This window comes from Branchiostoma floridae, chromosome 12 (assembly GCF_000003815.2).
Source record: "Branchiostoma floridae strain S238N-H82 chromosome 12, Bfl_VNyyK, whole genome shotgun sequence".
Lineage (NCBI taxonomy): Eukaryota > Metazoa > Chordata > Leptocardii > Amphioxiformes > Branchiostomatidae > Branchiostoma > Branchiostoma floridae.
This window is the reverse complement of record NC_049990.1, coordinates 4,524,421-4,551,323: the sequence shown is the minus strand read 5'-3', so window position 1 is coordinate 4,551,323 and position 26,903 is coordinate 4,524,421. Positions and strand designations below refer to the sequence as shown.

The 26,903-nt window shown below is 38.9% G+C and overlaps 1 protein-coding gene across 1 annotated transcript; it reads left to right on the top strand.

Annotated features, from left to right (window-relative positions):
* Positions 1-24,749, top strand: LOC118428044 (UDP-glucose:glycoprotein glucosyltransferase 1-like). Its single transcript, XM_035838009.1, has 40 exons — positions 1-137; positions 905-990; positions 1,305-1,435; positions 2,108-2,220; positions 2,707-2,881; positions 3,357-3,453; positions 3,845-3,917; positions 4,409-4,609; positions 4,747-4,807; positions 5,077-5,168; positions 5,490-5,553; positions 5,909-5,995; positions 6,391-6,510; positions 7,079-7,164; positions 7,560-7,695; positions 8,380-8,514; positions 8,941-9,024; positions 9,446-9,526; positions 9,944-10,067; positions 11,608-11,706; positions 12,467-12,561; positions 13,079-13,282; positions 13,915-14,055; positions 14,374-14,475; positions 14,700-14,734; positions 14,891-14,986; positions 15,474-15,576; positions 16,025-16,155; positions 16,755-16,951; positions 17,320-17,426; positions 17,872-18,042; positions 18,574-18,659; positions 19,137-19,238; positions 20,230-20,314; positions 20,767-20,949; positions 21,392-21,495; positions 22,206-22,377; positions 22,765-22,881; positions 23,485-23,647; positions 24,304-24,749. Exons 1-40 carry the CDS (start codon positions 16-18, stop codon positions 24,336-24,338), a joined length of 4,596 nt encoding a protein of 1,531 aa, XP_035693902.1. The 5' UTR covers positions 1-15; the 3' UTR covers positions 24,339-24,749.
* The last annotated feature ends 2,154 nt before the right edge of the window (positions 24,750-26,903 follow it).

Here is a 26,903-nt window from a genome sequence, read left to right as displayed (position 1 = left end):
CTAGGATACCACAGCATGTTGTTTGTCCTGGTGACAGTTCTATCAGGGGTCATTCTTACAGCAGAAGCCAAGTCCAAGTCTATTGTGGCCACACTAGATGCTAAATGGAGGGACACTCCATTGTTGCTGGAAGCCAGGTGGGTCAAAGTTTCTTCGTCTCTTCTTCTTCGAGGTACCCTCGAACCACCCCAACTGGGGTATCGCTGAGTAATGATTAATCTCCAAGCAGATCCTACAGTGTGGCATAAGATAGCATCAAAGCTGTCCAAGGAGTATAGCCGGGAACCAGTGCCTGTTTGACTCCCTTTGGCCGGCTATACTCCTTGGCCAGCTTTGATGCTATCTCTAAGGCACCGTAGGGTCTGCTTGGGGGACTAATCACTGAGGAGGGGAGCTGTGAGGGCTAAGGCAAGGCAGCTTACCTGGCCCTGAAGGCCTCAACTTTCAGCACCTGAAAAATGTGGCTGGCAGTCATGGTTGTTTGTGGATTGTTGATTGTGAAAAAAAAGAAACTCTAAAGCTATTCAATTTGTGTTTCTGAAACTTTTGAACTCTTCACAATTTTATATACTGTAAATGCATTTAAGTTCGCGGGGATTTAATTTCGCGGTAGCGGGAAAATGGACTTTTCGCAGTGGTTTTAATTTCGCGGTAGCACCATGCACTGTAGTCACTTACCTTTATGGAAAAATGTTCGCGGTGGTTTTAAATTCGCGGTGAAGCGGCCGCCGCGAAAACCGCGAATATTAATCCACCGCGAACATTTCTGCATTTACAGTAATAGATACAGTTTGATGGGCTGAATAGAAAGTTGATTTGCTATATATATATATTTTGATGAAATAAGATGAAAAGTGCCTGGATGTTGTACTAATAGCCTTTCTAACTCTTTTTTTTCTTTCAGTGAGTTCCTTGCTCAGGAGAGCAATGATGCATTCTGGAGTTTTGCCAACAAAGTCGCAGACGCTGACCCAGAAAAGATTACATCACGTAAGGAAACTTTTACTATACTCACTCTGTAAAATAGCAGAAAAAATATGCAATGTTGATTAAAAGTGTGGCAAAAAATCTAGCTAGTTTTGCTGTAATAAAGTGACATGTGTTGTTTCCTGTAATTCCAATATCTAGCTTTGTCACATTCATGAATTTTATTACTTTTATGAGTTTTATGAGATGAGCTTTCATGCAAATACAAACGTATTACAATCAAACTTTGATAAGAAAATATTGAGTTTAGATTACAGTAACTTTTTTCTGCTATGTCAATTAAAACAAATATTAATTTCAAAATTTTTGTCCCTCAGAATCGGACCACTCGTACCACCACTACATCCAGAAGCTGACCCATGGAGTCCTGTCCGAGGCACAGGTCAAAGTTCTGCGCTTCACGCTGGCTCTGCGGGCCCACTCTCCTACTGTGGAGATGTTCGCTCATGTAAGTATATGTTGTATAAGGAACATTACACTGTTTACACAATCTCTTGCTGGCTGGAACCTAGGTGGTAGCAACTAGGGCTGGGTACTAGTACGCTGTACCGGTACAAACCCATTTTTTCTCATTGGACCGGTCCAGAAAAAACGGACCTGAAAAAATTAGGTAGACCGGATGTTGGGTCTATTAGGAAATTAACAGATTATTTGATCAGGCATTCACACATTTTGGTGCTTGCAAGTGGAAGAAACTAACAAGAGTGAAATAGAGTATAGTTTATAGTCATTTCTACCAAGTTTTACAGTCAATTGTACAGGTGCAGTTAGTATTATAGGATTTTAAAATGCCAGTGTGAGTCTAATACTCCACCAAACAGATTTCTTTGTAGTGAAATGGGCCATTGGTATGAGTCATACTGAATCAGTTCCAGGTTCAGGTCCGGACCTGGACCTGATCCTTTGGACCTGAACCGGACCTGGACCTGAATTTTTTGTACTGGTACCCTAGTAGCAACTGCACAGCCGGCCACTAGGAGCTCGATTTTAGTCAGGCTAGTCAAAGAGGAAGGTTAAGCAGTTATCTTGTATCAAGGTGAACCATTTAAGTTTTTAAAGCAATGTTATAATGTACCTTCATTTACAATATTACTTTCCTTCCTACCTTTTCCTACGACAGTTGGTTGATGACCTGCCATCTATCCCAGACTGCCCTGCATTTGTGGACGTGCACAACCAGATGACCTGTGACCCCAGCAGGGTTCAGGGTATGGTGGACACTGCCTCTGGAAGGTCAGTTGCAAAAATACCTTTTTTTCTCCATTTATTAATAAATCTAAAGGGTTGCCCTACAGTTGAAGTCAATCAATTTTCAAGAGAGACCTGATATTTACATGTACCACTTGCAAAAATGCAGATTTCTAGAGTTCTTACTTAAGATCTTGAAAGGAGGTCTTCCAACAGTCAAACATATCTATGACTACATACATGTGTTATGACCAAATTGAAAATAGCATTACATGAGCAGCATGCCTTTCTAACAAATATTGTATCAGTCAAATGGCTGTAAAAATAGTGAGTTCCAACATTGTACCCTTGAATTGTAAAAATGATTACAGTGACTACCGGGTATGTTAGAAGTACAAATGTACATGTATCTCTAAGTCTCTTAAAGGATGTCCTTTTCAAAACCTACTGTTAGTTATCCTTTCAAGTTGAAATATATTTACAGAATTTTTTTTACAACAGATTTGGTAATTACCTTCCTCCCCCTCCCAGACAAAGACCATACCTGTACAAGGTAGACCACCAGTACCCAGGCACCTCACCTGATGTCCCTGTAGTTATCCTGTACGCAGAGCTGGGCACGCAGGCCTTCAAGGACTTCCACACTGTCCTAAGGGACATGGCGGACAGGGGAGACATCAACTATGTCTTAAGGCACTACATCAAGGTCTGTTTCTAAGGCTGAGTTCCTTATTCTCACTATTTGGAATTATTTTTAAGTTTTGAAAATGTCCCAAACATTGCAAGATTATGTAACCAGTTTTTTGTCTTCTCTGTTTCAAATTAAACATGAATGCACTGACAAATAATTATTGATATGGGCTGAGAGAGACAACAAAAAGTCGTTCGGTGTAATATAGCCGGCTGCTGCTGCGCCGCGTGCCTGCAAAGATGGTGTGTTACGCCGAGCGGCAGTTATACCGGCTATATAGATACAGATACAGATACAGATACAGAAAAAGTACTATTTTGATGTAAAAATATTGTCAAAACCTCTCAAATTACATTGTATTGGTGGAAAAATAGACTGTGACATTCTGTAAGTCTAGCTCTTAGAGTTTATATGTTGAATGCAATTTGTAATAATTATCTTTTTACAAGACATACTTGGTACATTGAAATAACATTTCCATTTTGTCCAGGTGCGACCAGACAGGAAGGTGCGTCTGTCTGGCTATGGAGTGGAGCTGGCCATCAAGAGTACTGAGTACAAGGCTGTGGACGACAGCAAAGTGCAAGGTAAATACAGTTGTACTGCCAGTAAAATAGCTAAGACAGCACCCCTCACAATAACTGCAAAGGTACCAGACATAGTACTTTGAATACTAAAAGCTCAGCCAATACTTAAGCTAAGTAACATACATGTAAGTCTCCAGTTCCATCTCTTTGGCTCCTGACTCAGAGCACTGAGCACACATGACAGTGTACAATTGGATTAACAACTCTTCTGTCACAACAACGAGAACGTAACACATGTATGTCCACATAATCTTACTCTGTATTCAGATAACTTAAGTTCAGTGTTTTAGAAACTTTCTGATCAGATTTTGGCCCCCTAAAAATGATATGTATAATGTAGTATACATATTTCTCCCATCTTTGGTTTTTAACAAGTTTTTATAATTCCCAGGTGATGCACCAGGTGTGGAAGTGGAGGTGGAGGGTGAAGATGAGGTGGAAGGATTCATCTTTAAGAAACTCAGGTGAGTTAGGAAGACCTAAACAACTTTGAAATCTACAAGAACAAAATAAGACATATGAACCACATAGCATCAGTTATCTACCAACCTTTGTGTACAAACTTAATCTGAATAGCCTGTATAACTAATCTCCAAGCAGACCCTATGGTGCCATAAGATCAAAGCTGGCCAAGAAAAAAAGCCGGCCAAAGGGGGTCAAATAGGCACCGGTCGCATACACACTCCTACGCCGGCTTCACTCCTCTGCCAGCTTTTGATACTATCTTATGCTACCGTAGGATCTGCTTGGAGATTACTGTATAACCACCATTTGGCATAAAAAGCATGTTGTGTCTGCTTGCTATATTACACCTGTCACAACATGTCCATAAACATTATTTGATAACAACAGGTTTCATTTTTTGATACCTGTACATGTAGTTCATGGAATCCCCCAAGCTCATGACCCAAAAGGAGGATCGCTAACAGTTCGGTTTCTGTACTTGACCTTGCAGACAACTGTATCCAGACTTGAAAGAGAAGCTAAAGACGTTCCGTTCCTACCTGATCGAGAGCACCAACGAGATGGCTCCTCTCAAGGTCTGGCAGATTCAGGACCTGAGTTTCCAGGCCGCCCAGCGGATTGTTTCTTCATCTCCCCAGGATGCATTGCGAGTGATGAGAGACGTCAGTCAGAACTTCCCCACACAGGCCAGGTGCAGTGAAAATGTCTCCCTGTACAACTCTATATGTTTCGTTGAAAATTAGAATCATTAGTACTAGTGGTGATTGTAAACGGATATTCTTGATAATGAGATCATACATTGCCATCAATTTTTTCTTCCGTCCCCAGGTCCCTTGTAAGAACACAAGTCCAAGATGAAGTCAGGAAGGAAATACAAGACAACCAGAAGGTGAGCCCTAGATGTTGCTTGGTTATGGAAAGATGAAATAATTCCATTTTAACCCTCTCTGTCCTTAAATACATCCTCCCATTATACTGAACACCCCTCCCCTTCCTCTCAAAAAGAACAATCTCTCTGACCAGTCAGATGAAATTCTTAAGCAGGCTACCCCTCAATTAAGCTCATCTAGCCAAGAGATACAATGATATTCACAGGATTACAAATGGAAATTGCAAATAAATGATATATTTATATATTTCTTCTGCCGAATATTTCAGGTGTTTTCAGAAACCCTAGACATGGGTGCTGGTGAATCAGCTCTGCTGATCAATGGGCTACATGTGGACCTGGACATTGTGGATCCTTTCCTGTGAGTTTTCCTGTTATCATTTCAGTTTGATTTACTAGTTTATGGTTTGACTGTATATCGAGGGATACCCATTTACATTTGTAGGGCAAGGTTACAAAGCTGAAAACTACAGGGACTAAATCCAAAATCATATCCAGTTGCTACCTGATCGAGAGCTATTTTGCATATCTTGTTACCTAGCTGTCAAACCTTCATTAACGTTCATGGACTAGGTAGACAGCGCCCGTTGTAACAAAGTATTTCATTATCTACATACATACAGTGTATCACAACAGTGTTGCTACAGTATGTTGTAACAAAATCTTCATATTTCTTCCAAAGACTCTTAGACACCATCAAGAACGAGGTAAAGCTGATGGAGGGACTGTGGTCACTAGGGATCAGGGTAAGTAGAACACCTGCTACGCAAAATATGACAGACAAGATTTTCTTAATATTCTTTTAAACATATTTTGTCACCTGTTAGGGACTGTCCCCAGCTTAAACTTTCTTGACGTCCCACTCATTGTTGGGAGCCAATGTTGTTGATTTTCCTGGTTGAATAAGTCATTTCAAGCTTATGAAAGTACATTTTCAACAGGTTCATTTTACTTTTGGGAAGGATGGCATAAAATTATTTTCCATCCCAACATGCAAATTTCCGTCCAACGATGGAAGGATGGGTCCTGGAGACAGCCCTGCATCTGTTTGACCAATTCTGATGTTGAATTAAGACGGCGACTCTTATTCATGTATTCCAGGAAGACGACCTGAAGTCGCTGTTGTACCTGCCTGTTGATTCAGAAGTGGATAACTACGCCATAGACATCAGGGACCATGCTGTACATGTGAGTGGGCAGATTTGTATGACAGTGAAAAGGAAACCTTTCCGCCTTTAAAACATAGGGAAAATTTGGCACTGTTAACATTGACAAGACAGAAAGCTTACCCAAGCAGTGTGACCATGTGGTGCAAAAGCTGTGTAGAATTGAACTGCAAAATTGTAAAGTGATCATGTTCAACTTGTTTATTTTAGGATTTGGACTTGATACACACTGAGTTAGTATGATACTTTTGAGGAGTAATCTTCAAGAAGAATCTACAAAATATGTGATGGCTTAAACTCTTAATTTGTATTGTGGTAAAAGGACGGTCTTGCTTGTTGTAACTGGCTAAAAATGTCACCAAGTATACACCAAGCTTCTCAGTCTGATAATGACCTTGAATTTCTCAATTTTTGTAGTGGATCAATGACCTTGAGAAAGACTACCAGTACAAGAGCTGGCCGTCCAACCTGCAGGAGTTACTGAGGCCCATGTTCCCGGGCATGCTCAGGCACATACGCAAGAACATGTACCACATGGTGAGTGGGGACAATCTGCAAACTTACAGATTAATCTGTACACAAAGCTGTTTTTATGGTTGACATATATTACAGTTGTTGGCTTGTTCCCTCTTTAGAATCCTGTGACAAATTCAGGACCTTCCCTAGACTTGACTATTCTAGTTTCAGTTTGCTCCCCTGATCAGCCAAGCACAAGATGTCTTCCTGACTTCATTTTTTATATTTCATACCGGAAGTTGGCTGCTACAGGTAACTGTAGAGGATTAGTAGGCAACCTTGCAAAACAACTCCCAACGACAGATGCCCTTGCTTATGACTAACTCCCAACCATGGTCTGGAGAAAGTTGGGAGGCCATGGTCAGCTATGTGTGACATGGGCTGTAAAAATCTTGCTCTCTTCAATATCTTATCACCAGTTAGAACTTGTGAGTCAATTGCAAAAGAAGTGCCAAAACAAGAATAAAAGATAAGGACACTCCTTTGATTTGTAAAGCAAGCTTAGTGTCCAATGGAATCATCAGCAAAGCATTAATTGACCCAATACTATACATTTCCAACTTGTGTTGCTCTTCCTGTTTTTGTCCAGGTGTTTTTCCTGGACCCTCTGCAGAAGGAGGCAGGAGAACTGGTGAAGCTGGCTGACCTGTTCTACAGGAACCAGGCTCCAGTCAGGTAATGATTCCAGGATTTGTTGTATCATACTGTTGTGACAGTGTAGAAGGCAGCTGTCTCGTATCAGCTAATGAAGCTGGCTGATCTGTTCTACAGGATATATATCCTTTTTTTTATACTCTTACAGAGTTGGACCTGAATCAAAGTTAATCCTCAACCGTTCCTTAGTATATGTTATCTCTGAGGTCTTTTTCACATAAAATTGTTCAGTTTCAATCATTTTCTTTAAGGTGAAATATGGATAACTTATCAAGAAACCAAATTTTCAAAGCCTCTCAAACTGCTCATCAAGCTGTGTTTTGAACCTGACATAACACATCCATTGTTCTATATTTTTGGATTCATCTCTTTTGTTTTTATTTCCCTATATCAGTAACTTTAATTCTCTCCTGTAGGATTGGCCTTGTGTTTGTGGTGAATGATGATAAGGATGTGGAAGGACAGGACGATGTGGGCGTAGCCCTGATCAGGGCTTACAACTTCATCCAGCAGGACCAGGGCAGCGACAAGGCCTTCCTATGGCTCAACTCTGTAAGTACAGATCATATTTAGGTGATGCCATTGGTTCAGTGGTCATCTGCATTTGAGTCAAATATATAGCCCATTGATGATTTCAAACCTTGGAATGTGAACCAGTCCAGTCAGATTTTTGCTGTTGTTTTCATAAAAATAAAACCTAATAGATCTTGCTGGTAGCACTGGTGATGGTGAATCTTATTTCTTAGATCCCATGCAATTAAGGATTGTGTTTGGCACATTAAGGAGTTTTGCTATTTAGGTTAACAGATTACAGTTTTTCATTGGTGAGAGGTTCAATTTGGATTCTCTATGGTTATTTGTGGAATTTTCCAGGTTTACAGCCTGGCCAGAAATAATGACAGTCTGTTAGAAACAACAGCATTTTGTGTAGAAAAAATTCTTGCAGTGAGCTAGAATGGTTAAATGGTAGGTTATAACATAAATTTTGTGGACTTCCTAGCTTTATAGTCTGGCCAGAAGAAACAAGGACAGTCTGTTAGAAACAAGAGCATTTTGGGAAGAAAAAACTTTGCAATGAGCTAAAATGTGACCTATCATCATCATATCGTTCCATGCCAGTACTGCAGCCAGGCCAAGGCCTTCTCATTAGCTTCTAGTAGGTATGGTTAACAGGGACGTATGGTTAACTGGGACTTATGGTTAAATGGGACTTATGAACATTTGTGGATGTTTCAGGTTTACAGCCTGGCCAGAAACAAGGACAGTCTGCTGGAGATGGACCACATCAAGGAGAAGTTCCGCAGGAAGTACCCTGGAGACGATATCGCTGATGTCATCGCTGCTGACACTGACTATGATGACAAGAGAAGGGTGAGTACAAGTTATAGCTTTCCACATGACTTTTGGGCACATACATTTTACATGCTACTTTTTCAGCGCATGTACATGTACATTGTATAATATTCATGTATCTGCAACACTATAAGTTGGCTGGAATGCAGGAACTATTAGATTGCTTCAATTGTATATAGGCCATGAAGTTGTTAGAGTTAATATCGAAGTTAATATAGAGTATTGATAAATGTGCAGTGTATGGATGGTGTATTCAGCACCAAGGACAGGGATTGAATGTGTAGTTTATCCATTCTGTTGTGATTGCATATCTATAAAAAACACTAGCCACATCCTCATATTGAATTGGATTGAATTCAAGTTTCATCGATCCAAATATCATAGGTTTGTGTTTTAGCTGACATTAGATATGTTTGTTTATTTATTTGTTTGTTTGTTGTTTAGGCAGGACGACAGTTCTACCAGAGGACAGGACTGGGTCCACTGCCACAGGTGCTGATGAATGGGGTGCCCTTCACAGAGGAAGAGGTCAGGATGCATTTCTTTTAACAGCTGTTCTTTTAGTTTAGTTTCAGTAGTTTAGTTTCAATAGTTTTACAACTGAAAATCTATTTGATATCTTTCCTTGAGATATATATCCACCTATGTAGGTCAATTTTTTTATACTTTATTCCAAATGTGAGAATAGATCACTTATACATGACTGCTGTTATTGATAATATTTTATTGTTCTGTATGTGGCCTTGTAGTACCATTGTCTATATTAGCTAGTAGTTGTTATTGGTTGCCATACATTGTACCCTATGCAATTGTTGGTCAATAAAATTTTTTGCACCTTTTTTTTTAATCTTAAAGATGTACAAGTCAAGTACACTAAGTGAACATGAGAAATGCCTTTTTCATTTTACCTTGTGAGTCTCATCTAATGGTTGACTCATAATTTCTGCAGATTTCTCCTGAGAACTTTGAGGAGTCTGTGGTCAGTAAGATCCTGGGCATCACCCCCGAACTACAGCGGGCTGTGTACATGGTAAGGAGACAGACTGTTAGTTTGTCTTGGCTAGAATTTCCACCTCTCTCAAAGTAGTGCCCTGCCCCTTTCATTCCAATTTTGATTTGATTTGATACTGTGCCTATTGGAAGAAAGCACTAGCTTCAACTCTTTGCTATTTTATAATAGGGACCTTAAACCTGTAGACCCTTGAGTTTTAATTTCATAAAATATATTGGATATACTATGGCCTATCTTTACATCTATCAATACCTAGACAAGTGTAGTTCTTGAAATTTCTGCTTCAGTTTTATTTTCAAGGTTTTTGTAGGGAACATAAAACCACAGTGACTGCAAATACTCTCATTTTCTTCCTACCACAAAATTACGTCCCCACCAACTCAAGTCCATGTTCAGTTTTAAAGACGTGGAAAAATGTTTTTTTTTCTCTGCCAGAGTGAGCTGACCAACTCCATGAACCTGCTGGAGTGGCTGATGGACAGGCCTAATGTCATGCCCCGCCTCAATCCCAGGGTGCTTAGCACCAAGAAGAGGACCCTGGACCTCACTACACAGCCTGGTAGGGACGCTTTTGTTCTTTGTATTCTGATGTTTTATTAGATCTGCTTAGATTTGGTCTATTGGAGCTGCAACCAGTGTCATTATAGCAATAGAAAAATTATGGTTCATTCAGGATAAGGGCAGATCAAGAAGCCTACACCTGACATACATGTATACACTAAGCAAGATTTGATCCTTACTCAACTTATAGAAAAACACAAAACTAGAGTTCAGCGACCTCATACCTCCATGAAAATTTCGAGCTTTTGTAAATTTCATGCAAATGACTAAGACATTAACATAATTTATGCATAGTGTTGTTCATCATTGACAAACGTACACATGTCACAATTATAAAATTCCCATTATTAATCATAAAGCGGTTTTGCAATTTTTACATAAATTATGCAAATAAGTTCATCATTACTATATTTAGTATCTGCTTATATTCCACCTATCATAATTAACATGTGTTACATTTATTGAAGTCCAGTTATTGAAAACAATGGAATTATACAATTTCCTCATTAATTATGCAAATTAAGTCCTCATTTGCATAACATGTATATCATTATGAACATCTTTGCCTAAGGTACCCGCATGCCTAATATGATGCCAATCCGTCAATCCTTTCTGCAGTTATCCTCTTTGGAATGTTTTGACAAAAACGCCCCTGCAGTTCCTAAATTATATGTTAGGGGGCTGAAATTTGCTCCACGTTGTCATGACACTTAAAGCTATCTACCACCCAAACTTCAAGACCATATCACGTCCAAGACAAGAGATACATAGAAAAAACTGCTATGATTGAATGTTGTCATTAATTATGCAAATTTGCTCCTATTTTGCATAATTAGTATTTCATCTTGTACAACATTGTCCAAGGTACCTACATACCAAAAATCATGAAATTCCGTTGTTCCCTTCTTGAGTTATCCTCGTCAGAAGTTTTTGACAAAAATGCCCCTGCTATCCCAAAACTAGACGCTAGGGGGCCCAAACTTATGTCACTTTTTCCTGAGCACAAGAACTATCTAATACTCAAAAATCGTGACCATAGCATGTTCAGAACACCAAGATAGCAAAACCGGAAGTTGCGCTGCAGTACCAAGGGGAGCCGCTAGGGGGCCCAAAATCTAATCATTTTCAGCTTTCATCACACCCTACCAACACACCAAGTATCAAACCAATCCACCCAGCCGTTCTTGAGTTATCTTGTTTACACACAGACACACAGACACACAGACAAACGCGGGGTAAAATATAACTTCCATGACATTTCATGGAGGTAAATATCCTTTGATCGCATACATTCTTTGATAACTGATGTCACTATATATACGTTAGATGATTGACTGTAAGGTGAGAAGAGATACAAACAATACAGATCATGTGAACTCCTAGTTGTACATCTTTGATTTACATGAAATTAAAGACTCTTGGTCCTCGTAGACACAGGTGAAGACTTTTTGTAAAGTACCAAATACATGATACATCATTGACCATTCCTGAAGAGAAAGCACTTGAGTGATTTTACTAATCCATGCCACTGTTTCCAGGTAAATCTCCCCTTGCAGACTCCGCTGCCTTCTCCAGACTCAGCTCTAACCAGATGGCAGCCACCCTGGCAAACAACATGAAGTACCTGACTAAGAAAGGTAGGCAAAGCAGGTCTTTATACATACTACTGACTTGTAAACTGGAAAACAAGTTTCTTTGTAGTGCAGGGCTTGAAATCCTTGATTTGATATTTGAGTGATTCTTGCTTCCAAACCTGAATCTTTTTCAACTGCAAAATTGTAAGCTTATGCAACTTCCAAAGCTTTTCTGCAAATTGCAATGCTTAGTAATACAGATTGATATTTCAAGCCCTGCGACTGGAAATTTGATGTTTTGTACTAAGAATTTTGCATTAGTTGTTTTCCACTTGTGCGATACCTTTGCTGTACTTACAAACTGCTGTATTAACAAACAAGTCTGACTACCCTTTGGTGTAACACACCAGCTTCACAGGGGGATGATGACAGCTGGCTATCTAAAACGGCTCAAACGGTTAAACAGCTACTTACTAGTTTTGTTCTTACCAATGAAGAGGTCTCAACTCTTTTCGATGGTAACAAGTTCTACTCTGGTCTTTTGGCTGGAGGCAAGGTTGTTAACTGCTGCTCTATGACAAAAATGGTTCCCCTCTCTTGCAGATACCAGTAAGCCATAATGGTGTTTAAAGGGACATTTGCATATTTGGGACACTAACATGATGGTGTTTTGGGGTTATTTGCATACTTGGGACACGAAACATGATGCCACGGTGTTGCAGATGAGCATTACACTCATCCTATACTACAGTGCAGGAATGCTCGTGGTACATTTGGTTCAGTTGCATATTTAGGACACTAAGTTGCCACCCTTCTGTTTCAGATGAGTCTGTGACCCGCCCCGTGACCATGTGGGTAGTGTGTGACATGGAGAGTACAGAGGGAAGGCAGCTGCTCTATGATGCCATCAAACACATGGTAAAATAAACTTATCCACAAACTATAAATTGAATGCTTTTAGATTTTCTCTCAGTAAGATAACGCTAGTTCACCTTTATCTTTGGGGTGACCTATGTCCACTGGTTTTAAAAGCAGGGTATTTAGGGATAATACACTTCTTGTACATCGAAGGACGATAGTTTCAAACTGCAATATTTTCAATGTCAAACTGCCATATTTTCAATATTTGCTGAGTGTATGAAACTACCGTCCGTTGACTTGATATTCCTAAATACCTAATTTTTTAAAACAATGGACATACGTTACCCTGTGGATAAAGGTGAACTTAGTCTATAATTATACAAGGGAAAATATATTTCCTCCTATTTGCAGGAATTTCAACATTCATCCATTACTCAGTTCAAAATAGATTTAATCCTTTCTTCATTCTCTATTGACTTATTGGTATCTTTGTCTTTCAAGCCATACTTTCAATAAATTCAAAAGTTGCAGTTCATTATTGACAGAGGTTAAAATGATTCATATTGTTTTGCAGAAATCCAGTAACACTGTAAGAATTGGAGTGCTCCACAACCCGAGCAGTGCTCCCGAGGACGGTTCTCAAACCTTCGCCTGCGCCGTGCAGGCGGCGCTGGACACGCAGACCATGACCTTGGCGAAAAACTTCATCACCAAACTGGCCAAGGAGGAGAATGTACCATTGGTGCAGGGGGGGAAGCTGGCAGACCTCTACGTCAATGTAGGTATTCTTTTGTTACTTTACATACAGTAAGTTTGGAAAATTTTGAAAACATTTAATGGTGGTAGATTTGCCATTTTGTGTACCATGTGATTTTATTTTCAAAAACGTTATGTTGATGGAGTTGTAGTTCTGATTTCCTATTAGTTTATCCTCCAAGCAGAGATTCAGCTGTTTCCTTCTGTGTTTTTAGGTGTTTTTAAAAGGCTGTCTATTTTGTACTGTTTTCTTAATGCCTTCCAGTTTGGCTGGTGCTTAAGAAGAGAACAATACAAAATAGAAAACCCCACAAAAACGTCTAAAAATACATAAAAAATGGACGGCTTGGGAGTACTATTAGTTCAGGCTAATCCAAATGATAGCTATCAATCAACTGGTTTGGAAAATCTGGTAATTTACAAATGTAGGTTATCTCCATCATCTTGACAAAGCTGACAACTTTGCTATCATGTTATCGAGGTACCATTTGTTGTGAGTCTTTGCGAGTGAAACAAACAAACAAACAAACAAACAAATGAGTGTGATTTACTAAAAGTCTAAAACCACAGCAAAATGCAAGAAAAGTGAGTATGGCTTAAGTCTGATATAAATAACTTTTGGTTTATGTAAAGAATGCCTGTCTTCCACCACAGGGTATGGACACAGCTAAGTTTGAAGCAGCCTTGAAGAAGGACCAGAAGAAACAGACAAGCCTGCTGACCTCCCACTGGACTTTTGTGAAGAACACATTAAAAGTGAGGCCAGGACAGAGGGCCATAGTGGCCAATGGGATGGTGAGTGGAATTTTTTTTTTTTAAGAATTCTACATTAGCAGTGCTTTAAAATAGGTTTCGATGTAAAGGTCAATGGCATTAATGTGTAGTGTCCTTCAGATTAGCACCTGTTAGCTTGTTATTGTGAAAGTTTCTGTTATTTTGCTCAAAATCTAGCTGCTAAAAAGCTGCGACATGTATATGCATGCCAGAACTTTCTTCAGCATCTCTTTTGAAAGGAAGTGGTAATACCTAAAAGAAAATTGAGAAAAATATGTCTCTTTCACCTCAAAGTTTGTAAAATTGACCCATGGAGTCCCTGTTTGTTATGTCTTATAGATTGTTGGTCCCTTGGACCCCTCAGAGACCTTTGACCCCGATGACTTTGGCCTGTTGGAGAAGTTTGTCAAGAGCCTGGCAGCTGACAATGTTGCTCAGAAGGTAACTGCTGGTAATTCTTTGAACAAATTGTCCTTAAGACAGTTGTTTCTCTAAGGCATTTGTTTCTCTAACCTTTTTTAAGTGAAATGTTAGTAAAAGTTTGGGATGACAACAGAATTACGGAAGAAAAACTTGACTCTGACTATATTCACTCTCTGTAGCCTTATGGTACTTTGATAAGATTCAGAAGGAGATAAAAAAAATTTTTTGTATTTTTTTTGCAGATTAAAGACATGGAGCTTAACCTGAAGAATGATGGGTAAGTTACAACTTAATTCTGATATCAAAAGTCTGACATGACTTTGGAGTCACTCTAAATGACTGGCAGTCAGCTCATGTATTTTACCCATGTGTAGAGGTTGAATTGTCTTGAAAATACCAGTATTTAAATTTTTTTGTTCCGTGCCCTCCCCAGTCTGAATGACCTTGTCATGAAGGCCTCAGGCCTGCTCATCGCCAACCAGAGGTCAGACTCCAGAAGGGAGGTCAGCTACAGTTCTGACCAGCACAGGTAGGGGGCTCTCTTTCCTACACAATATGCAGATTGGCACTTCATTCTTAACAGGATATGTCATTTTTAGGAGGAATTCATTGTAGAAGACTTTTAGTGAATTTTATAAGAATTAATCAAGTTGCAGACTGGCCTTTTTCTTATTCCTCTGGTGGCGTTAGAAGAGTAGTGGCTCTGGTATCTACGTTTTGTATGCTGGCTCACTTCTCCCAAGTCTGTTCATAAGAGTTGAGTCCACTACTGGTGATCATTTCCACCTTCACTTGTGTTGAAATCACTTGAAGAGTGCACCTCTCCTCTGTTTTTCCCATAACCTTTCCATAGACCACAGTAGTAGACTTACCATTTTTTAGAAAAACACTTGCAAAATGCTCATTTAAACTTAACAGCTTTATGTTTTTCATTGCTGTCTTTTCTTTCAATCTGAATGTATTGATACCTTCTTTCATGTAATTTTCAATATCATTTTCTCATTTTGTTTTTTCAGTGCTGTGAAGATCCCAGGTGATCCCAACGAGGCAGCGTTTGACATTGTAGCTGTGGTGGACCCAACAACAAGGGACGCTCAGAGACTGGCTCCTATTCTTATGGTACGTGTCACTGTCATTGGGCAAAGTTGTTGGGTGGTACCTTGCATCAGCAAAGTAGTATTGACACTACAAGACACTAAACTATAAGACACTAAACTTGGCAAAAACTGTTTACCTATGTGTACATGTACATTGAACAACCTGTCAGTCATATCTGATGCATATTCACATGTAACCTCAGTCCTAACAATGAGGCCTTTACACAGTTTACAATTTCTCCTTCCACTTTACAACTGTTTTACTGCTAGAGAAGAACAAATTTCTGAGCAACTTGACTCTGGATTATCAATGCTGATAGATGTTTATTCTTTCTTTCTTTCTTAGATTAAGTAGGTTACAAATTTAGGTCTTCATTTTAAGATACAACTAGAAAACATGTTAGTAACATCTGATAAACTCTTACAATACTGTATGGACTGTCTACATATTACCTTACTGTTGCTCCCAGGTACTCCAACAAGTGGTGAATGCCAACCTGAAGGTGTTCATGAACTCTCGGGACAAACTGTCAGAGATGCCGCTCAAGAGCTTCTACAGATATGTGCTGGAGCCGGAGGTGGGCTTCATGGTTAACACAAGGTAGGGAATGCTCTGACTCTCTTTTGTCACTTTACCTTTCTGTCTTTCTCTCTCTCTCTCTCTCTCTCTTGCTCTGGCTCTCTCTCTCCCGTCCCTCTCCCTCTTTCCCCCTTGCTCTCTCTCTTTGTCTCTCTCTCCCCCTCTTTTCCTCTTGCTCTCTCTTCCTCCCTCTCTCCCCATTCCCCCTTGCTCTCTCTCTTTGTCTCTCTCCCCCTCTTTTCCTCTTGCTTTCTCTTCCTCCCTCTCTCCCCCATTCCCCCTTGCTCTCTCTCTTTGTCTCTCTCCCCTTTTCCTCTTGCTCTCTCTCTTCCTCACTCCCCTTCCCCCCCCCCCTCTCTCTCTTCCTTTCTCTCTCTCTCTCCCAGTTACATTTTGTTCCTGTTTCAAAAACTTCAAAATAAAACCACTGCAAACATTTCCCTCCAGTTTCAGCCCCGGCCCCAGTGCCAAGTTTGTGGACATGCCAGACAGCACCCTGTTCACCCTGAACATGAAACCTCCGGAGAGCTGGCTAATTGAGATTTCTGAACTGTAGTATTCAACATTTCAGTTGCATTCTGATTGAGAAGCTGTTAGTCCAACAACAACTTTCCCTCCAGTTTCAGTCCAGGTCCCAGTGCCAAGTTCGTGGACATGCCAGACAGCACACTCTTCACGTTGAACATGAAACCTCCGGAGAGCTGGCTGATCGAGTCAGTCCGCACGCCATATGATCTGGATAACATCCGGTTAGAGGACGTGGTGCCTGGTACAACCATCAACGCAGAGTATGAACTGGAGTATCTGCTGCTGGAAGGTCAGTAGAAAAGAATTCTTTTATATAGATGCCCAACATTTTAACTTCTGTCATTACAGGATAAAGAATGAAATTTTTACCATTTGAGCCATGTTGACTGTCCATGTTTATTTCTTATGTGACGATGTAGTTCTTGAGATGTGTAATGTAATACAAATGTGGTAGGTTTTTAGTTTCTTTTACATTTAAGAACCCAAGGGTCTAGTCTTGAATATCAATGAACCGTTTCCATTGCTGCATTGTAGTTTCTAGTCCCTCAAATTTAAGATTTCTGAGTATCAGAGTTAAGTTGTGTTTATCTAGCTTTTGAGCAAGAGTTGACTTCTCTTTCACATCATGTTAACTCAGATTTTGTAATATCATTTCAGGTCACTGCTATGATGCAATGTCTGGCCAGCCCCCACGAGGTCTCCAGTTCACCCTGGGAACACACAACACTCCTGTCATGGTGGACACCATCGTCATGGCCAACCTGGTACAGCCCTTCATTTGTTCTTCACTCTTTCCTTCCATTTTGATAAACATTCAAGTACAGAAATTCTGTCTAAAATATAGACTTTCTTGTAGGTAATACATAAAAGAAGCGCAGTAGACATATTTCTGGAGAAAAAAGGAACAAATCATGATGAAATTTTTCCTGAAAAACAAAAGAGTCTGAGAAACATTGTCATGGGATGATTCCTCTATAATGAAAGCCTGGGAAATATTCATAGAAAAAAGTTGGACAGATTTCTTTTTGTTCTTTTTTTTTAGAAATGTCCTGAAGAGAACTTTATATGGGAAAAGAAAGTGCTTTTGTTGATAAAACATCTGGAATAGGGTATCTGGGAAGTCTTTTGAAGGAAGATTTGATCATATGTAGTGCTTTTATTGTCCAGTTAGCCCCAAGAAAATGTTGACCTTTCTTGTGTTCTCTCCAGGGTTACTTCCAGCTGAAGGCGAACCCCGGTGCCTGGCTGCTGCGCATGCGGGCGGGGCGCTCCGAGGAGATCTACCAGATCACGAACCACGACGGCACGGACACGCCTGCAGGGTCAGAGGACGTCACCGTCATCATGGACAGCTTCAAGAGCAAGATCATCAAGATCAAGGTTAGATTTAATGTTTAATTGGGTATTATTACAGTAAAACCTTAGCAGCCACTTAGCACAGGCAGGAACCTCCAGTCAAAAGCTCCATAAAACGGTTTTGTGCATCTTTATATAGTTAACTCCACCCTGTCTTCAGCAAACACAACAAACAGTCCCTTTAACGGTTGCTGAACCCAGGTTTGACCCTATCAACATTGTTGTGTACCTTTAATTTGAAATAAGCTTATGGTTTCACTCATAGGATATCAGTTTGAGGGAAAGATGCCAATACAAGATCTGTATAGAATTCTAGCCCAGATTGTGGTATCTGATACATCTAATGATATGAATTGTCATTGTCAACATGGGGAAGATTGCCAGTTGACAAAATATGAGAATGGACACTAAGTGAAATAGTAAGAAGTAATGACAGAATCTTGGAGATAACAAGTCTTCAGATCATCTGTTGTGACCCTAGAAGATAAGTGAAGTAGGATTAAAGCTCTTTTAAAAACTGGAGATTTCCCTAGCTATGAATTATTCTGTCTGTAGGTAAACAAGAAGCCAGACAAGCTTCAGGAGGACCTGCTGGCAGATGAAGGGGAGAGTGGGGGAGGGATCTGGGACTCTATATCCAGGTACAGTCATCCCCTGTTGTAAAGATGAATAGCCTAACAGTTGTTCACCACACTGTCCACACATAATATTATGTTATTCTCACAGCCAGACTGTCTGTAGTAACATCCTTGTACAGCATAACTTTCAACACGATAAGTCGACTAGGGGCCACTAGAGCCAATTGGAGGTCCCGTGCTGGAAATGTAACATTCTAGTGACAGATATCCATCCATTCTGGAAATATGTCTGCTGCCACCATACATTATCAGATGATGCCTGTAGATTATTGATCTATTGATTGATTGATTGATAATTTTCCAAGCTGAACAATGTTTTGCACAACAATATGTTAGCTACCATCATCATCTACATCATTAAAATAAAAAATATGAAGACTGGAATTTGCTTTATCTCGATGATGAGAAGATGAGACCTCAAAAAAATTGAAGTACAGGAAGATTGTAACCAAGTTGTAATGTTTTTGTACTTTTCTCCAGCTTCACAGGAGGAGGTAAGAAGTCAGGAGATGATACAGATGAGGAGGATGTCATCAACATCTTCTCTGTTGCCTCAGGGCACCTGTACGAGAGGCTGCTCAGGTGAGAAAACCACTTTTCCTTTTCCCTTCCACCTCAGCCCTTGGTGCTGTATGCAGTAGTATTGTACAGTATTATGATGTATTGGAGGCACCCTGTCACCAATACATTTTTGGTGCCAAAAACCTACTTCTGACAATTGTTCCTATCCTTAGTGCTGAATTCTGGATGATTGCTGACTGCATAGTTCTGTGTGAAACCATCAGTAATTTCTTCCTAAGAAGCTCAATGGATTCCTATGGAATAGTAAAACCAAAGTAGGCACATCTTGTGTAACAGTTCACAGTGGATACTGTCTTTATTGCTGAATACTGAATGATTGCTGACTGCATTCTCTGTTAAACCATCCGTCTAAACTTCTTACTTAGAAACTCTTTAGATTCTCTTTCAACATCACACCATAACTCTTGTCCTTGGTGCTGAATACTGGATGATTACTGACTACATAGTTACACTATCAGTTAGAAACTCAATAGATTTCTATAGAATAGTGAAACAAAGTAGGCATTTCTCATATCACATATCACCATGATTCCTGTCCTTGGTGCTGAATACTGGATAATTGCTGACTGCAAAGTTCTGTGTGAAGCAATCAGTGTTAACTTCTTACTTAGATTCTTACTTACTTCTTACTTAAACGTTGATGAAGGTTAGACATCCAGAGTATAAGATAAGCCAAAAAGCAGCTACTCAAGCAACTGGATATGATTTTGGAAATGACATTTAAGACAGCCATCTGGTGTCTTTCGTCAGTGACACTGGAGAAATCTTTAACTATCTCCAACAAGATTTCTTCAGTATCACTGAGGAAAGACATCGGATGGCTGTCTGAAACGTCTGACCGTTTCCAAATTCATATCCAGTTTCTTGAGTAACTGCTTTTTGGCATTTCTTACTTAGAAACTTTGTAAATTCTCTTTTAACCAAATAACCATGGATCCTTTCCTTGGTGCTGAATGTTGGATGATAGTTGACTGATGTTGTGTTTCCCCAGGATTATGATGCTGAGTGTTCTGAAACACACCAAGACTCCTGTGAAGTTCTGGTTCCTCAAAAACTACCTCTCTCCTGCAGTCATGGTAAGCATAATTTTCAGGTTTTGGGTAAGAAATGTCATTGGATATGTTCTGCACTAAAGACAGGGTCTTTTCTGAATTATATAATGTAGTCCCTTCTCAATCTGTTTGCCCATTTTGTGTGAAATGTTAAGAAACAAGAGCCATCAAGGAATATTATGAATGGTTTCACAGATATTTTTGTCTTTACTTGTTTAACTTTTCAGTTTAATAGTAGCTTTGATTTCTACACGATATTCCAGGACTTCTTACTCTGCATGGCAAAAGAGTACAGTTTCCAGTTTTAGCTTGTGCTGTTTAAGTGGTCGCACGGGTTGCACCAACATTAACTTCTCTATATTTTCTATGATTCTTCAGGACTTCTTGCCCCACATGGCTAAAGAGTTCGTGCAGTATAAGTGGCCTTGCTGGCCATACCAACACTAACACCTCTGTATTTTTTAATGATTCTCCAGGACTTCTTGCCCCACATGGCTAAGGAGTACGGTTTCCAGTACGAGCTAGTGCAGTACAAGTGGCCTCGCTGGCTACACCAGCAAACAGAAAAACAGCGTATCATCTGGGGCTACAAGATCTTGTTCCTCGATGTGCTGTTCCCACTCAGCGTCAAGAAAATCATCTTTGTGGACGCAGATCAGGTGAGGTTCTTTTAGCTGCCAGATTTATATGTAGGTTTTTTGAGCTTCTATACACATGTGACCAAAGCTATCTTTACCAAATTTTGATGATCATGTACTCAGAGAGGTAGAAACGCGTAGCTTTATCTTCTAATAATCAGAATTCTTTGTTCAAGGTGGTATTTTCCAATATTTTGGTGTGATATTTTCAATTTGCTTCTTGCGTTTTTTGGTTAAGATTATTATTGTCCAAACTCTGGGCAGTTTTATATTTTCGAGGGGGGAGGCTCATTTCAATCTTGTAGCATTACAAAACTTTTATCCATAGTTGGTTGGTAACATGATCAAATTATCAAAATGTTTTTGCATTGCAACAAATTTACCCTCAATGTATGTTTTACCAATCAATACTTGTGCCTTCCTCAGTCCTACTCATTTCTAAATTTTTTTCAATTTCATACAGATTGTTCGTACAGACATTAAGGAGCTGCGAGACCTTGACCTGGGCGGGGCTCCCTACGGTTACACGCCCTTCTGTGATAGCAGGAAGGAGATGAACGGATTCAGGTGGGTCAAACTTACTGTGATACACACATAGTAAAGTTCTTCCAACATTTCTGTTTCTGTCAGACATCATTATCAGGGTTAGAATGGCTGAATCTGATTCTCCCTGCTTAAAGCCAATGTACATTGTAGGTGGCGCTGCAGCATTTAGAATGATGTCCCAAACGTGACTCAGTTTCTATCCCCCCACATAAGCTATAAATAGCAGCAAGAATCAGATCCAGCCATTCTAACCCTGATGATGGTGTCTGACAGATACAAGAGTGAGCATGACCATGTTTAAAATCATCAAACAATAAGACAGCCCTGATGCAAATAGACTATGATAACATAATGGACACATTTTTAATACCTACCATTGATTTGTTAGTGATTTGAATTTTCATTTATGTACATTCGAGCATAAGTTGTGGTTGATTCTGTTGATAGTTCTGACTGTAGTTGTAACAATAGAAAGTGTTTTGTTTTAATCATAACTTGATTAGGATATGATACAGCTTTTTACTGTTGGGAAAGATATCTGTATCTAAAACCATTTACATCTAAAAGAATGTTATAATCTTTTTCTTAGAATTTCAAAGTTCCTTTTTTTCTGCTTCAATCATATCATGATGTACCAAATCTTAGCTAACTCAGGACATTACATACACTGATACAGTACTTGTAGTTTCACACAGGCAGAAACATCTAAAACATGCTCTATTTGCCCCCAGGTTCTGGAAGTCCGGTTACTGGGCGAGTCACCTGGGTGGGCGGAAGTACCACATCAGTGCTCTGTACGTGGTGGACCTGAAGAAGTTCCGCCGTATTGCAGCGGGGGATCGACTACGCGGGCAGTACCAGGGTCTCAGCCAGGATCCAAACAGTCTCTCTAATTTGGATCAGGTAATACAAGCTTGGTTATATAAATCAATTATTTGGAAGAAGTGAAAAAGTTAAGTAGCTTTTATAAGTCCAGGTATGTCATTAACAGTAAGCCAGTAGATATCACACCTTCAACAATCTTCTGTGGAGTTTGGCCAAATTTTGAAATTGCCAGAGGATGTTGTTTTTTCATGATGGGGCTTACTGACTTGCAAACATTGTTCAATTTCTAAAAATTTTATATTTTCCACTGTACTGCTGCTGAAAATGTCCTTTAGAGCTTGCAGACTCATTTAGAGAGTTGTTTTGCTATGTGATACTTCTTTACAGAGATTCTGGATGGAAAAACACTGCATTTTCTTGCAATTCTTGTTTTTTCTTAATGTGAGTTTTCTGCTTCCTCTCCAGGACCTCCCCAACAACATGATTCACCAGGTGGCCATCAAGTCCCTGCCCCAGGAGTGGCTGTGGTGTGAGACCTGGTGTGACGATGCTTCAAAAACAACCGCCAAAACTATCGATCTGGTGAGAAACAACCACATTATTGATATCATAAAGTTTAACCATGTTATGTAAAATATTTAAGAAAACAATCCTTTAAAGGCCACAGCCACAATTTTTTTATTTGATATTAAAACAGTGTTTTTTTAAACATCTTTGAAAGCATATTAGTATTTTAGTTTAAATTTTGTATAGTGCCATGATAGAAATGTAATGAATGCATACTATAGCACCCATATTTATGCCATGATCTTTATGACTGTAGAGTTATTTGGATACAAAACTGTTCATTCAGTTATTATTCAGTTTAGAATTGTTTGCTGATCCATATCGACTAGTAATATCAACATGTAGCTTATTGTTTCTTTGCCACATTTTCCCAGTTTCATTCCTACCATCTATATATCTAAGCTTGAAGAGGCAAAAAAAGCATCAAACATTGTTATAAAAACAAGATTCTCAATCATAAAGCATTTGCAAATTTCAAGTTATATTAACAAGCAGGTACGTCAGAGGAAGATAGTTTTCATAAAACGAAGTAAACATTTTAGACAATTTCTGGATATCAAATGCACATACGTTATCCATATGTTAATTCATTCTTGCTGTTTTGCCACATTTCCCCAGTGCAATAACCCGCTGACAAAAGAGCCTAAGCTGGAGGCGGCAGTGAGGATAGTTCCAGAGTGGACAGACTACGATAACGAGATAAAGGCTCTACAACAGAGATTAACAAACGGGGAAAAATCAGCTTCTTCAAAACCTGGGGGAGAAACATTACAAGCTGAAGGTAACTTTCTACTTATGTTATGGCATATTCTGAATATTTCATATTTTAAAGCCAGAAGGTATTATTACACATTTTTGCTCTTCTTTTATTTCAATAAATTAAACATCCTGTCTTGCTATTTATTTGAAAGTGCCTCAAAGTCAGACTTTGTTGATGTTTAGAAATTAGGAAAGTCTTTGATAACAAAATCTAACCATGGTCTTTATTATCATCTTCACTCTTTACCTCATTGAATCAACATGGATTAGATGACCTGCTTATAACACATGATGTTTTATGTATAAAATGTATTCAAGCAGGTTGTTTAGAATTGGTGCACAATGCTTTCTATCAGTCACCAAATGGTGCCATGATCATTTGTCTCCAGATTGTTCAATATTCTTCTTCTTCTTGTGTCATCACTACACTGGTGTGAAGCTGGTGTGTTACGCCGAACGGCGGTTATACCGGCTATACACTTTATCACTACACTCCAGTACTATATTGGGATAGTACAATATTGTTCAATATTGATACCTGATGTGATGCATGTAGATGGGCTAGTATGAGTTTAAATGAAAGCGAAATTGTATACTTGTTTCAAATTGATATCTCTAAACTATGTAGGAAAGTAACTTAAGTAAAACATTCAGTTTCTTCCATCCTTCCTTCTCCAGATTCTCAAAGACATCATCACGACGACGAGTTGTGACGAAAGCTGGTCTTCCACAACTCAAGATAGAGCTTAAGTTTGCTTCTCCCAGACTTAATGTGACATCTAGGAGGGATATTTAAGATATGTTATAATAAGATGTATGCCACTTGGGGCTGTGTATCAATACACTGTGCTGTATGTATGTACCTCAAATTCCACCCATTAAGACCTTGTGACATATTTATTACCAACATCTAGTGCATAGAAACATCATGGCCATGTGTCAACTTTCATGAAATTGTCTTGAGAAAAAATACTTTGTATGCATTCCCCTTCGGATTATTAATAGATAAACTGTCTAACTTGTCTTAAACCCCTTCCTGATGAGTAATTGCATAACCAATACAAAGTTGGTGCCAAGTGGCTAACCAAGCTGGCTATATAGTAAAGAGATTCAGGCCAATCTTACAAAGAGGGTGTTAAAGTCAGTAATGGCGACAAAGATTTTACAGAAAGAATTTCAAACAGGGGGTTAAAGTAGCTACTGTTACACTTACAGTAGTATTACTGTGCCAAGCTGTTTGCATACACCACTACAGTCAGCTACAATACAATACAATACAATATCATGTATTTTCAGTTCTTTCGCAGCGACTTGTAACTGTGGTACTTACATTGTACAATTATGGCACAAACTCAGAATGTTTGTCTTTGTGAAAGAGAGTATATGAAACATTGTCATTGTAAGAGTCTATTCAATAATGTTTAAGTGGTATCAAGTTCCAAGGGGACCCAAACATTGATCAACTACTGTGAATACTTGAACATCTTTCTTTATATGTTCTACTACCAAAAAAAAAATGATGTTATAAGCCACAATCATGTCTTTAATGTGTAATTTTCCACCATGTTTAACTAAAACGTATTCTCACATATCAACTTGGTGCAATTTGATCCGTTGTTTTGGTCGTTGATGGTTTTGTGTTAAGATGTACATAATGATTGATAAATTTGAAAGGGAGCATGTAATTGTGTTGTCACAGTGGTTCTTTTGAAAGCCAAGTACTTTTCAATTTTTGATAGCAGTGCCATGTGAAGACCATTCATGGTTAACTTCTGGTATGAAAAATGTGTAGTTGCTACATGTAAATACAACAAGTTGAGTATGTTTTGGTAAATTTGGCACTTTGCTGTTAAATCTATCTCAACTTCTATATATGGACACACTGTCAGCTAGTCTGATATTGATAAAAAAAAAGTGTTTCATATTATAAACATAGTTTTTGTTTCAATTCTCCCCCCCTAGGCCTCCCCCCAAAAAAATCATTGTCCCATTTTACTACAAAGAATTTACCAAAGTGCTAATTTCTTTACTTTGTCACTATGTCCAGACAAGTATACTGTAACTCTCAGAGTATCACAGGTTATTCTAAGCAAATGGAGGGTCAAGAGGGTATAGAATGGCTGCAAAATCGATGATTAAAGCTATCATTGAAGAGTAAAGTACTGTGTCTACTGTCTTTCTGGCTCTTTATGATTCTTATGAAAAATGTGAAGAAAAAAAACTTCAGAGACATCCACCTCTCAGTAGGACCATGTGTTTATTTAAAGGCCAAATTATATACACTACTAAGTTAATTAGCCCGAGACATTCTTGTAACCAAAGACGTCCCAAAATGTTTCTGACCAAGAAGGCCTTGGAAAATAAATTATCTGCTAGTCCTATTCATTTTTCAAGAAATCACTTTCATTATACATATACAATGTAACTAGCTTCTATGAATAATGAGTATGCTGATTTAAGCAAAGTCAACCTCTAAGGGTACTTTCTGACTCAGCAATGATCATACAGAGACAAGAAATGAGACAACAACAAGAAAGTGTTGAGGTTTTTATTGGAAAGGTCGGTCTGCACCTCTTGTTTGCACAATCACATGCAACGCTGAGAAATAGGAACACACAAAAGTCGGGCCTTCGGCTGAGTATCCCACTGATATATCATTTAGGCCCCTTTTTCATCTAGATAATGATCGCTGCGCGACCGTACGCGACCAAAATTGGATATGTGTCCCTTGATTTCAAACTTGGAATATGATCACGTTAAAAGATTTAGAAGTGCCTTTACGTATAAGACAACAAATCCATTGTTTTTAATCAGATTCTTTATCTCATGATCAGTAATTTGTTAAATGTCAAATCCTGATCAGCATTAAGAATTTGGAAATCCTGACAATGCTCAATATACTAATTAATAAATAGTATATATTATAACAAAAAACAGCATAGTATTACTATGATAGTAATACAAGCATGCTCTTTCAGATGATATGTGAAGCTTTTGTGTGAAAAGCATGTAATACTGATTATCTTCAATAAGATTTGGAACATTTAACCAATAACTTAAGCTAAACATTTACTACACTTAAAAGTTAAACATCTTTCTACCAACAAAATATGATATGTATCATACCTGTAAAATATTTTGAAAACAAACTGATAGAGTTTTAAAATTATCACTACAAATATCTCATGTATCCTTACACATGTATGTAACACACTCTAAAATTCCAAGTTTTCCCCCAACATTTTAACATTATGATCTGATCAGCACAACACTTTTTA